Source organism: Schistosoma haematobium, chromosome ZW, assembly GCF_000699445.3.
Source record: "Schistosoma haematobium chromosome ZW, whole genome shotgun sequence".
Classification (NCBI taxonomy): Eukaryota; Metazoa; Platyhelminthes; class Trematoda; order Strigeidida; family Schistosomatidae; genus Schistosoma; species Schistosoma haematobium.
Genome location: NC_067195.1, coordinates 54,263,866 through 54,278,839, shown reverse-complemented (window position 1 = coordinate 54,278,839; position 14,974 = coordinate 54,263,866). Strand labels below are relative to the sequence as shown.

At 31.6% G+C, this 14,974-nt stretch overlaps 1 protein-coding gene across 1 annotated transcript in view; it reads left to right on the top strand.

Moving 5' to 3' along the window:
• KIF9 (Kinesin-like protein kif9) overlaps nucleotides 1-14,974 on the top strand; it is a 102,861-nt gene that overhangs the window by 74,186 nt on the left and 13,701 nt on the right. Inside the window, exon 15 of the mRNA XM_051211776.1 lies at nucleotides 10,756-10,935. Within this exon, the coding sequence (XP_051071874.1) occupies nucleotides 10,756-10,935 (180 nt within the window). The remainder of the gene's footprint in view (nucleotides 1-10,755; nucleotides 10,936-14,974) is intronic.

Genomic DNA, 14,974 nt, shown 5'->3' with positions numbered 1-14,974 from the left:
AGAGAAGTTTTTAGTCACCAAATACATGAATTTAGACAATAAATGAACTTGCATATATGTATAATTTCATTGATATGTATGTGTATATATATATACATTGATTCACAAACATTTAAGTGCACAGAAGTTAATATTATATAACAAAAGATGTATTTCCTCAGGAATAAAACAGACAATATCAGAACATAAAATTTGATGGGAAAAAGCATACTGACTTTGGTAATAAGTAATACATATAATAAATAAATTGATATAATTCACAGTACAATGGAAATTAATGGTTTTTTCATATAACTTTTACATTGGATTTTTTTAAGCAGAAAACCTCTATACTACACTTACGAATCAATCAGATTTGAAATAACAGATCCTAGATTTATGCGTTAAATTCAAAATACGATCACGATTAGCATCTGTTTTGTTAAGAGCTATAAGAAAAAAAGCTTTCAATATTTAGTTAAGAGGGTGCTTCAAATTGCTAAACATGGCGTGACCAAAGAATATGAAAGATTTTTAGTTATCTTAAGATGACTTTTTTGGGGAAATGATTAATTTTTGCATAGGAAAAGCGGAAATCAAATATGAATAAAATATATTAAGATGATTTATAAACTTCTCATAGCAGCTAATTGTATAAATATTTATCGATTTACATTGACTACCTTAAACTTTAACACTAATTGGTCATACTAACATTTCATTCTAGTTTTTTACAATAGTCTTTATTTTTGTTGCCTACATTAATCAGTCAATAAAATTTCTCAACACATTCTTTCATTCTTCAAGATCGTAAGTATGGAAAAGTTTTACTGTTTAATGAATTTTGGATAAACTGATGTCAACTAAAGAACCGTTGAAAGTTAGATATCTTTGAATGACTGTTTTTTTTGTAGTTTTTAATTATACATTAAATATACACTAACAGCCTTAACAACGATAACGAATCTGTAATGCTCACGATTAATGGAGAACACAATGACATTGTTTCACATTTGTAATGCTTAAATCAATATTTGATGAAGGGAGTTCTTCGTTTTATGACTGATATTCAATGAAAAAATTGACTTATAAATGAAAATATTTATTGAGTAGAAACGGTTTACTAAGAAGTAAAAAATAACTATATGTCTAAATATATACAGATATATTTACAGACATCTAGATTGAAATATAATGTGGCGGGTCACTGACTGAATACCTTAGTAATAATCTTTTAAACTATCTCTGAAACTAGATGGCCTAGGTTAATGTCTCACAGTAAACATCAGTTCCTTCATGATTACAGGTGTCTTGATGATGAGTGCCGAATTACATGAAACCTAGGTTCAGAGTCTCCTGTTATCGAATATGTATAAAGCATTTTATTAAAATAATATAATATTAGGAAATTTACCATCAACTTTCAAACCTCAACATTAAGTATGCGTGTTTGGCATTATGATACATTTTTGACCAAAACGTTGCTTTATTTAAACCTATTCTTCGCTAGTAACAATCCATCTTTCTTTAGTTCGTAATTCTTGTACTATGTACCGCGGTTTTCATCTACCTTTTCTTTCTATTAGTTCCAAACCATATTCTTTAATTAATGTATTCGATTTTTAATAATATCCTTACCTTCCATTAGGTTAATATTTCTCTCTGTGTTACTGTGTAAGTATAGAATAAGATGGCTTACAAAAATGTATACACCATTTATATAGGCTCATCCGCTTCTTAACCCAACTTGCGATAATTGCTAATGTACAAGTAAGTTGAAAGAACAGTAGTAGAAACCAAAGCAAAAAATGATATCAGACTATTTGTTATTTTCATCACTATCGTAACCAATAGTCAAAGATACTGGATGAATGTGCCTTAGAATCGGTCTTATCGGGACAGATTCATTCATTCTTTATCTCCCTCTTAGATCATGAGTTTTAAAATTATCTCATACATTTTTATCTCGTGATGTCATATTTCTCGTTTCAATCATCTTGTTTATACATAATATTTTCTACTAACACCAATATTTTTATCAATTCTACTACTACTCTCTTTTTAATCTTGATAATTTCATATTTCTATGCTTATATAAGCAATTAATTTAAACAGATGGATATATGTATCAGGTTCTATGTTGTTTGTGACTGAGCTGCAAAACTTGGCACTTTTTTCTAAGACTGCGCTGTCTAAAACTAACTGACCTCAGAATATTGCCAGTATATTTATTAATTCAATATTCATTTCTATTACAAAATTAAAATTTCAAATCAATTAAAAACATCAGAAGGGGTTTTGTGAATATTATAGTAATTTTAATAGTTGAGATCGTGAGTCAATTGAAACCAGACCACTATGGAAAACATGGAGGCACTGGATGACCGTTTCCTCCTATTGTGGAACTCATCAGCAGTGTGCATCCTCAATCTCGCCCCCCTGCGAGATTCGAACACAAGACCTTTCGCTTGACAAGCTGACAACCACTTACGGATCGACTGATTCTCAATGTTAAAAATTGCTTATCGGAATTCCATAAATTGTTTAATTATGTATATTGTTTACTCTTTTTTGTAGTTAGATACTCAACGAACTGATTTTCATTCAGAACGTTATTTGAAATAAACTATATAGAAATATTTCACATTTATCTTTTATATGTTATTTCCGTCTTTTACATCGAAATTTATCAAAACAATAAATGTTTTGATAATAATAGTTACCATTTTGACTTGATTAATGCAAAGGATTTTGTCACATGGTTGTTGTTGTTTTTTTATCTTTGTAGAGTGTTATTTTTGAAATATTCTTTTTTAAAACTGTAACAAATTTTGTGGTTACACTAGGAAAAACAAAATGATAACAACTGCCACATCGAATAAATATTAAGATTATGTCATTTTAATTTAATAACGGGATGAAACTTTATGTGAGTTGGAAAAAACATTAATTTCTACTAATGAAACTAATGATTGACTGTAGGTGGGGATAATATCATTACCAAATAATTAATGAATGATTTTGATGGTATTTTTGGGGGGCTGAATGGTTTGGTCGTGGGGCTTTGTACTGATGATGTCGTTCAGAAAGATGATGAAAGCTCCACGACCAAACCATCCAGCTGAAAAAAAAACACCATCAAAATCAATCACCTGAGCTACAAATCTTCTCCAACATCTCAAAATTAATCAATGATGTCAGATATCGAAATAAACAAACATAATTACATGTAAATAAAAAAAGATCAGTATTTTATGTTAAACAAGCAAGCATCTGGGTTTATTATTATTTATTCAATGTTTATTTACCCTACAGAAGGAGGAGATAGAAAAATTATTTGTTTGATAAATCACCTAGAATACAAAGCAATTTGAAATATGATGAAAACACATAGTTGAAAATATTCAGCAGATTAGATATCTGTGATTAATTAAGGTTTAAATCTATTTCTGAATAAAACTTTCATGATAGATTTACTGAAGTTGACGAAGAATTGTAAAAGTGTGATCACTAGACGGTTATTTAATCTTAATGTTTGCTTCATCACCAGTTTATCTTTCATGGTACCAGACATAGTATCAAACGCGTTATAGTCATCAGTCTTTGATGGTACTAAATTATAATGCAAACTGAAAATAGCCTATTTGAAATAAAAATGACACCATTTAACGTCGGGTCTTTTTCTATAGTTTACGTTATGAACTCATCTTAGCTATTCAACAACTGAATATCAAGAACCACTGGGTGACTCCTTCATACTAGAATGGAACTCATCAACGAAACAAACTAGTTATCCAGTGATTTCTTATTATTTTCAATGGTTGTCTAACTAAGGTCACTTCATGATGTAAACTATGAAATCCAATAGTCTCCACACCCTCTTAATGTCTATTACACAATCCAATTGGATTTTTAATAACTTTTTTAGATGAAGTCATGACGACATAGTGAAAAATTTTCAAAAATTTATTATTTTATTACTTTTTTTTCTTAAAAAATAATTATCAATCTATTCAACTATATTGATTTCTTGTAATTAATCTCGAAAATAATGGTTTCATTTCACATCACTGATTTAAAGAAAAAAGCCTTTATCTCATTTCAATAAATTTCAAGCCTAACTTAATTAAATTATTATTAGGATATTTACAGTGAACAGTGGAGTTCAACCAGGTCTGTAGTGAGATAGTAACTCACTGAAGACAATGGTGGATGTGTCGCTCAATTTCGTGAATTAGTTGAAGTTAGAGCTTAACACCGTTATATGCCGGCTCAGTGGTCTAGTGGTTAAGTGCTCGCACGCGAAACCAGTAGGTCTTAGGTTCGAATCTCGCAGAGGGCGAGGTCGTGGATGCGCGCTGCTGAGGAGTCCTACAATACAACGAAACGGCCGTCCAGTGCTTCCAGGTTTTTCATGGTGGTCTAGCTTCAACTGACTCATGATCTTAACCATTGAAATTGCTATAATATCCACAAAACCCATCTGATATTACATTAAATATTATCGTTAATAGGGTTGATTAATTCTGAACAAGTAATGAAATATTTTGTTTTAAATTTTATCTATGCATAATTATTTGATGAAAGTGAGGGTTATTTAAATTGACTTAGAAAATTTTAAATAATTGTAATATCCTTCTTTATGATTTCATTTAATGAAACAAAAACTTTACGTTTCAATTAGTTGACTTTATATTATAATTAAAATTTGAATACCAAGTAAAATTGGTGGGAAATTAATAAATAATGAATAAAAATTCAGTCTTATCTATTAAAAAGAATAGTGGTTTGTTAATAAGTGAAATGAATATTAATATAACTCGATCGATTCATTTTAGAACAGCCTACTTGAATAATGTGAGCTACTTAATACTACCATCAATATATTTCAATATGTTATCTTTTTTAGTTTGTTATAATACACCAGTTATTTTTATTAGTCATTTAACTTATTATGACATGTATGTAAAAAGTTTGTGATCAATCGCTTTACATGATACAATAAAAGACGATAATCGGTGACATTGCGATAGCCGGCAATATGGATTGAAGAGAATGAACATTAATCAGATGTCGAATGCTGAACAGCTAACTTTCAACTACCGATCAATAATCAACAATAAGGACTATCTTCAACTTCTACTAGGTCAGAATTTGTATCACAATCGTGATGCAATCAGCATTGAGGAATCCTGGTTAAATGATTTACATGGCAGTTGTTCTTTATCTCTACATCGTTTCAGTATTTATCATAAGAATTGATCAAGTAATAAAAAATTGTAGCGGCGGTAGAGCTATAATTGTAAATATGAACTGTTTTCGATTTAATTTTTCATGTTTACAGTTAGATGATTCAGCCTTAAGAAGATGTGCAAAACACTTGAACGAGTACAACTATGTTTGTGTTATCAACATTTACGTGACTCCGGACTGCATCCAATCTTCACTATCTGTTTTCGTTGATGAATCCACCGAATTTGCTGTTCCTACTTTCAGCAGTTCACTTCCAGTGATATATAGTGATTGTAATTCACGTGATTACAGCTTTTTTCATCAATTGGTCAATAAATGTAGTCAATATTCCTACTTACTCAGGTGGACGTTTAAACTCGATTTTCATTCATAGTGTAGAAATATATGTGACTCTTAAACGTTTTCCATTGCTTATTTCTGATCAGCGTATTATTCACGTTCTACCTAAAATATATAACAAGCTTGGACAAAGGCATATTCTTATAACGGATAAAGAAAGTCGAATACAGGAATTACTCAGAAGAAAATGTCCAAAATCTAAAAGCATGTTCCTTATGACAAACTAGGATTTATTCACAAATGACTCATTGGAAAACACTATTGATTTTATTATCTTAAATTTTGCTGTTACGTTTGTTGCCTCACTGAAACTGTTTGTAACTTTGTATAGGCTTATATTCTTACAACTTAAATAACTACATAAGGAAAATGAAAAAGTAAATAAGGAGAAAAAATCCATTGAAGTTCGAAAGCTAAATGATTAAATAAACCAAAAAATTAAACGTCTGGGTTTGATGTTTACTCAAAAACCCATACTTTGTAAAGCCTGTTTAAATATGTGGAAAGTATCTAAAGAGCTTACTAGTGGAAGATGCATTAGTGATGATACCCAGCTGAACGTTTGGAATCTAAATAAGTCTTTTGCACGTCAATCAACTGAAAACATGCATCACAAGTTTGAAGAAGAGTTGTGTTTCAATTTTCACTGAAACAGATGTCCAACAATATTTCCAGTTACTTAACTCACCTCATTGTTTGTGATTTAACGAAATCCCGAACCACATTTTTAAGAAGTGTACTGATGTTCTGTGTCGTTCACTCACGAGTGTTTTTAAGGAAACCCTCACAACAAATTTTATTCCGAAAATATGCAGAAAGACAAAGTTAATTCCAATACCAAATAAGGTATCTGGTAATATTAAACCAAAATTTGGACACATAACAATAACTTCATCTTTTCTCAAAACAATGGAAAATCTATTTCTACTCTCACGTCAGCCTGGATTAAAAGAAGGTGTTAATCCACATCAGTCGCTTACATACGTAAAATAAGCACCTTAGATGCCAGTGTGCTTCTACATTGTAATATGGCGTTCAGCCTGGAAAAGGCTTAGAAGTATGTTCCATGTGCATTTCCAGATTATACTTCTGCCTTCAACTTTATTCAAGGACTATTACTAGTATATCAGTTTTTTAGCGTCAACATCGATAGCTGAATAACTTTGTTCTTGCCTCTTTGGAAAAGAACAGTATAGTATGCTTGGTGGAAACCGTTCAACATCTTGACTAAGTCAAAGTGTGTGACAAGGAGTTGTTCCTCCCTCTTCTATTTACTCTCTTTTTATCTATGATCTGTCATCTATATAAAACATTTTTACTAATTATGCGGATGGTTTCGCTATATATATATAACCAACTGCTCGCTCATTTTTCAGTACCTCCAACTGCATTTGCCAATTTATATGTACGTGCCAAAACACATACATTGAAAAAAAAACAGAGAATAGTACATGTTCATACTTTAATTTTTTAAGTAGACATCCTGTTGATATATGAATAGTGTATTTAGGGCCATTTCCTGCATCATTACGAATTGATTATAATCACCTACAACTAGAGAAAATAAAACAGAAGCAAAGAGCAAAGAACGACAGAGCAATAACTACTACGATAGGTCAGTCAGATTCACCATAATACATGTGTGGAGTCATTTTATGATCTACTATTCGTGTTAGATATTATTCAGACTATTTAAGATTACCAGGGATGATGTTAGTGTAAAGTATAAGAAGGTAGGGAGGTTTACTTAGTGGGGTCAGTAATATAAACAAGCAAGCATTTAAAGTTCTTATAATCCCACTTGTGGAATTGGATCTACTTACAGATGTAAGCACGTCTAAAGCATTTTCAATTTGTTTTTTTCCTGTTTTTCTCTTATTCTATATAATATCTTGCGGAATAAATGTATTATTACTACTATTACCATTATTCTATATTGTATGTTAAGTACAATATAAAATTCTCATAACAAAATATTTCAACAAGTGTATTTTACAAAACAAATCAATAATTGCATACATATAAACGTGAAATAGGTAAATAAACTATCTAGAATGAAATGAGGTTGTGATATTTCTACTAATTGATGACTCCATTGTACTTTATTCTGCGCTTACAACTAGTTCCAAATATAATACGTTCATCAGCTGCTTACAACCATATAAGTATTAAAAGTTTAAATTGAGGTGAGATATAATGTGAAAAAATTGACGTGTGATGAATGAAAAGAATTGGAATGACAAAGGTTATCAATAATAACTTTATATATATGCAGGAATAGGTAGTTGGTCATTTGATTTTGGAATCCGAAACAAAATAAGGGGTGGTTGACGAATTAATTAATTGAGGTTCAGAGACAGATAAGATAAATTGTGTAATAATCTTGAAAGTAATGGAGGATTTACACAAGGTTTCTGGGATTGAATAACTGATAAGATGGGTCACGTAATAATTGAACAGGATTTGAAGATGTTGGTGGCTAATAGTGGAATACAGGACGGACGTTTCGTCCTATTTGGGACTCGTCATCTGTATGCAACTCCGTTCCTGAGTTGATGTTCACTCCAGGACTCGAACCCAGTACTGTTAGCTTGAAACGCTATCTCGCTATCTACTTAGCTACTAAGTCCTAATAGCCGCTAGCTTTTGCATTGAGATTAAGTTTAATTCATTTTCGTATTGGCTGTTTCAATCTTTCCATTGATGTTTAGGACTGCAATTGATCAGTCTGTTATTGGCATGCATGCATCCTATGCGGATTGCCTCGATATTGCCTTCAGTTTACTTCAGTTTAGAAAATTAAGCGAACGCAAATGTGTGAGTGAAGGGGTGGTTTTAGTGCACATAAAATAAGAATTTGGCAAGGGAAAACCACATAACAAAATGAACACTAACAAAATAAAGATGACAAAAATTGATCTACCGGAGTAGTAATAGGTTTGTTAATGTCTTTTTTTGGATATATTAGTTAGGTTTTAGATTTTTATCGCTGTTGCTTCAGAAAACCGAAGTGATGCGGTGTTTCATTGTCTGACAATAATTTTGAAGGCTTGAGGAATGTCAATGGTGTGCTTGGTGTTAAGCAAATGCCGAGCTTTTGCACAGTTAAAAGTCATCGCGCCTCTCAGTCTCAAATTCTTTGGAACTTGCTCGGAAGTGTGAACATGTACTATTCTCTGTTTTTTATCAATGTATGTGTTTCGACACGTACATATAAATTGGCAAATGCAGTTGGAGGTACTGAAAAATGAGCGAGCAGTTGGTTATATATATATAGCGAAACCATCCGCATAATTAGTAAAAATGTTTTATATAGATGACAGATCATAGATAAAAAGAGAGTAAATAGAAGAGGGAGGAACAACTCCTTGTCACACACTTTGACTTAGTCAAGATGTTGAACGGTTTCCACCAAGCATACTATACTGTTCTTTTCCAAAGAGGCAAGAACAAAGTTATTCAGCTATCGATGTTGACGCTAAAAAACTAATATACTGGTAATGGTCTTTGAATAAAGTTGTTCCTTTAGGATACTGAAGCCCATGTGCACCATTGATTTGGAATCAGGGTTTTCCAACTCCCCTAGATGAACTCTCAATGTTCACCAACCCGGTTAAAGCGCTGGACACTCACTTTTCGTCCTCTCAATTTCGTAAACAGCATCCCTGCCACAAGAAGGCAGTGAGTAGGACTTCCCTGGCAGATGCTATATACGTGTGGCCATGTGAGAGCATTTCGAGAGGAAGAGCGGACTCTCCTCACTCTCGGCCATACCAGGGCATTTGGGGGCACTACATGTCAATATACATTGAAAACAATGAATATTATTCAAATGTCAATTTCTGAAATGCTAATATCTAACCAGCGATTACTCATTACTGATCACCAATATCTATGGAGAAATAAGAAATAACGGAAACTTGCTGAAATACTTTGTGCTGAAAATTCTATATTGTACTAAAAATATAATATTAAATAATGCTTATTATAATAATAATGTTACATTTCAAGGATACGATACCACTCTATGATTTTGTTCAACAGTAGTATTCAAATCCTACTTCATCATTGGTGTTCAAATAAATTAAACTGATTTCGAATGTGAACAAGATTATTAAAATTAGACATTTCACTTCATTAACTGATCTTAGTTTGGTTAATTAATTAATTATAGTTCATATTGTGAAATGAATGATTGATTTAAACATATTACAATGATCTCTTTATTTTAGATTGTTTCTATTTTAAAAAAGAAATTAATGCTTTATACAATTTAAGATTACTGATTAAAACATTAATTTTCATTTGAAAAATCTAGACCATATATAGTTGTAACAATTACTTACTTCCTTGCGCCTGTTACTCCCAATGGAGCATAGGCCGCCGACCTGCAATCTCAAACCCACTCTGTCCTGGGCCTTCTTTTCTAGTTCCATCCAATTCTTGTTCATTCTTCTCATGTCTATTTCCGTTTCCCGGTGTAATGTGTTCTTTGGTCTTCCTCTTTTCCTTTGACCCTCAGGATTCCATGTGAGGGCTTGTCTTGTGACGCAGTTGGGTGCTTTCTCAATGTGTGTCCTATCCACTTCCAGCGATTCTTCCTGATTTCTTCCTCCACTGGGATCTGGTTTGTCCTCTCCCACAGTAGGTTGTTGCTAATAGTGTCCGGCCAACGGATCCAAAGTATTTTGCGTAGACAACTGTTAATAAACACCTGTATTTTCTGGATGATGGCTTTCGTAGTTCTCCAGGTTTCCGCTCCATACAGTAGAACTGTTTTGACATTTGTATTGAAAATCCTGACCCTGGTGTTGGTTGACAATTGTTTTGAGTTCCAGATGTTCTTCAGTTGTAAATATGCTGTTCTTCCTTTTCCGATCCGCGCCTTCACATTTGCATCAGATCCACCGTGTTCATCAATGATGCTGCCCAGATATGTAAAGGTTTTTACATCTTCCAAATCTTCTCCGTCAATTGTGATTGGATTGGTGCATGTTGTGTTGTATTGGAGAATCTTGCTTTTTCCTTTGTGTATATTGAGACTTACTGCTGCTGAGGCTGTTGCTACACGGCCTGTGTAGCAGCAGTTGTAGTAACCATAGTGAGTATATAAACATTGATACTAATGTTGTTTTTTTCCAAACCTAATATGAGTTCACTATTATTATTGTTGTTGTTGTATAGGATTGATCCAAACTGTTGAACATGAATCAATTATTACTGAAGATGAATATAATTTAATAAAACAAATACAAATTATAAAAGATAATTACAAACTAAAATATTCAGAATGGTTAAAACTTAAAGAAATTATACAATATTGTAAATATATGTTAGATGAATCACAAAAACGTTTAATACAAGGTATAGTTGTTTTTGTTTTCTTTTGTATTAAAAAATTATTATTATTACTATTGAGAAATTTATTCATTAGGTCACCTAGAAAACGAAATATTCATTTTGTAATCTACATTTACAGAGAATCGATACTTTTTAAGATTTATTAAGAAGAATATGTGTCGTGAAAGGATAAAGAAAACTTATAGTGAAAGTGAATACTTTGATAATGTTGAGTTCTTTGAGCTGTTTTTTTATGAATTCACTATTCAAGAATCTTTAGATGAATAGATGATATTGTTGGTGATCTATTTTTAAAAAATTGTCTGAAATGATCAATTCGAACAATATTTAATTCAATAGATCTTTGTATTAATTGGTATAATAATACATACTTCCATGCAAAAGATATTTTGCAATAAATGACCAATTCACTCTGCTATTATAGAATTAGATATACAGATCATTTATCGAGACCAATTAGCCAGTACATTACGTAATAAAGGGCGGCCTGCTTGAGCTTCTGGGCTACCTGTTCCTGCCATCTAGATATTCTAACAATTTATCTATTTTTGTTTGTTTTAATATATCATTATGTTTATGAATCGCATAAGCTATTCTGCTGCGTTTCTGAAAAGTGTACAACCTTTCGTTGCCAAAGTTACAAAAAACTCAATAAGAGACAATGTGGTTGCTAGCAATATACAACGAAAAGAATGCACATTATTCAGATGTTCATTTACTGAACTGCTAACATCTAACTGGCGATCACTCAATATTTATCGCCAGGACCGACCAAGAAGAAAGAAACGGAAACTTGTTGAAATACTTTGTGCTGAGAATTCTATATTGTACCAAAAATATAATATTGAATAAAGCTGATAATAATAATAATAATAATAACACCTCCTGGTATAACTTAGCAAAAGAAAACATATGTCAACATATGGTAGAAAAGGTGTTCAGCCACAGATTCATCCTTTGACAGATTTTTACAAAATCCAATCAAATATATGTACAACTAAACCTATTTTATATTATAGAAGCCTTTTTACAGTCACAGTTTAAAACCTGAATTTAACAAACCAATACCATACCATTCAGCTTAGAGAACAAAACTCCACCATAAACCCTGTTTTCACCATGATTTTACTTCATAGTGTTATTCTATTTATTTGGTTATCTTTCTTCTTTTCATATTTGAATTCTGTATCTACGGTAGTAGTTCTAATTCACTCTGTTTTATGATTATTCAATTTTATAAAATTTGTTTCTGCCCAAATTTCTTAAATTACCGTTGGCATATCTTAAAAATGAAATTGTTAGAAAGGATCGCTTTAATGAATAAATTGTTACAAATAGTTTGATTCAAAAACACAATTAACCCAAAAACAGTTATTACGCTTAATTATTAATTAATTTAAGCACGAATGATATTTATTCAAATAAAGCAAGGTAAATTGAGTATTAGTTTAGTATTAACAAATTATATTATGGCACTAAATCATTGAGTTCTGTAGTCTTGCCAGTTAAGTATTTGATGAAAGTACAAATAATAAGCTATACGGCTGAAAATCGATGAAATTGGTACAAACCCAACTTTGACTGTTTAAACGATATAATGTGATATTCAAGCATTTTCGAATACGTCTAAAATCTAATATTAGCGAATCATTGTCTATTTCAATGTCTTATCAGTGTATTGTGTATCCTACAAGGTTAGATATATTCACAACTTATTACCCTCATATAATTTATCCTTAATCCTCTTATAATGTTATTGATTATTGCTATTATGAATCTTCCATATCAGTGAGAATACATAAAGCTAAGGCAATACTGACAACAATGTCTCTAATTATTTCAAGACAATGAAAGCTTTCTATTGTTAACCGATTCGATAATCATGGATAACTAATCGGAATGTTGATCTGTAAATGATAATAGAAATATTACAATGTATATATAACTTATCAACTTATCCAAATCACCAAATTAGTTCTTTCTATTTTTACATAACAAGATAATTCTTGTACCAATCACCCATTAATTTATCCGTTGAATAACAATCGTTTAAAGTGATTTACATGTAGTCAAAATTAAGTATTTATTTTATTCTCTCTGTGTCATCTTGACATTGTCTTGGTATGAACTTCAGTATTTGGTCCATCTACCATATGTTTATAAAGGATTATCATGTGGTATTAATCATGACTGATCTATATGTGTAGAAGGAATTTACAAGTGATTTAATCATCATTTAACATAATACCATTAACATGAAATACTTCGTTGTTAGCTAAAAGATGATGAAACAGGACTAATCTTAATGAAATATATTCCTTTACTTCGATGATTAGTAACACCTTTGTACTAAATATAATGACGAAATTATAGTGCAATATTTTTTTCCAGTTAAAACAATAATTTTTTAATGGTTGAATTCATGAGTCGATTTAAGCTAGACTACCATTGAAAACGTGGAAGCACTGGACGGCTGTTTGGACTCCCTAACCGTCAGTATCCATGGCTCCGCACAAGAAAGTCGAACCCAAGACCTTCTGTCTCGTGAACGAACACTTAACCTCTGACCAATGAGCTGACATACAACGGTGTTAATACCTAACTATTAAAATTACTACAACCTTCACAAATTCCCATTTTGATAATAATCATGTGCTAGTGACTATCTTCAAGATGGATTTCCTGGAGTTTTAGTGAGAAGCCGTGACCAATGGAGTCCAATCCGTCTTGTGTGAAGACAGTTATCCACATCAGGTAATCAATGGAGGATTTCTCAAAATCGTGGATCGATTGAAATTAGACATTAACACCACTGGATGTCGGCTCAGTGGTCTAGGGATTAAGCGTTCATGCGCGATATCGAGAGTCTTGGGTTAGAGTTGACTGTGCGGCATTGTGGATGCTCATTATTGAAGAGTCCTATACTAGGACAAAACAGCCGCCCAGTACTTCCAGGTTTTCAATGGTGGTCTAGCTTAAATTCAACTATTAAAATTACTACAATCACCACAAACCCCCATTCTGAAAATAACTTTTACCAATATAAAATGTTGAAACAATAATGTAATATTTTCCCCATAGTTCTACACCTTTTAAGTAGTCTAAAAGATATTCAGTATTATAATTTTGTTAGTCATCTAAAGTGATATTTGTTATCACATAAACAACCAATGAAAAAAAGGTTACTTTTATTTTGATTAGTCATATCATCAATTATTTTTGGTTGATAGTAATCCTCTCATATTTAAAAGGGAAAAAACCTTTTTTGCCCATAATGATTGGTTTTTGTGATGGTATTATTGTATTATGACATATTTTGTTAAGAAAAATAATCTCATTTAAATGTTCATTTAAAGATATTATTTCTGATTATACTTATGTATAATTTATTTACTAAACTTATTATTCAAGCACATTTTCATCGTAACAATAACGGTAATTTATAGAATATGGATATATTGGTTTGAAATAATATGTTTTTTTATTTTACATCATGGATTCATCTTAGTTAGACAATCATTAAAAGCCAAGTAACACTGAGTCCACTTTTTTTCCTGGTATAAAACTCCTTAAAAGTGCTTATCCATAATTACACTGAGGTCCACAGCCACACTTCACAGATCCCTTAACGAGCACTTAAAATTTCGACTACTGAGTTGAGATTCAATAGTTAATTACTTTTAACTTGAATCAATTCATAATATTGACCAACTATCTTCCAATGCTATTTGAGGGTATTTGTTTCCTATTCTACTCGTGTATGGTTGTGAATAGCTAGACGTTTGAGAAAATCATCGGGTGCTACCTTGGAGGTCTAAATATTAGACACTCAATGCAAGATGTAAAATTTCAGAGCTCGATTTTGAGTAGAGTCATTATTGTGAATTCTTGATGTGTACCATAGCAAGGTAAAGCAGATGCACAATGCTTCTTAAATCTTTTTAGCTGTCTTACTGAGATCAAATCATGATGTGAATTATAGAATTCAACAATCTCTACAAAGCACCCATACGACAATACTTGAGGAATAGAAGAAACGAAG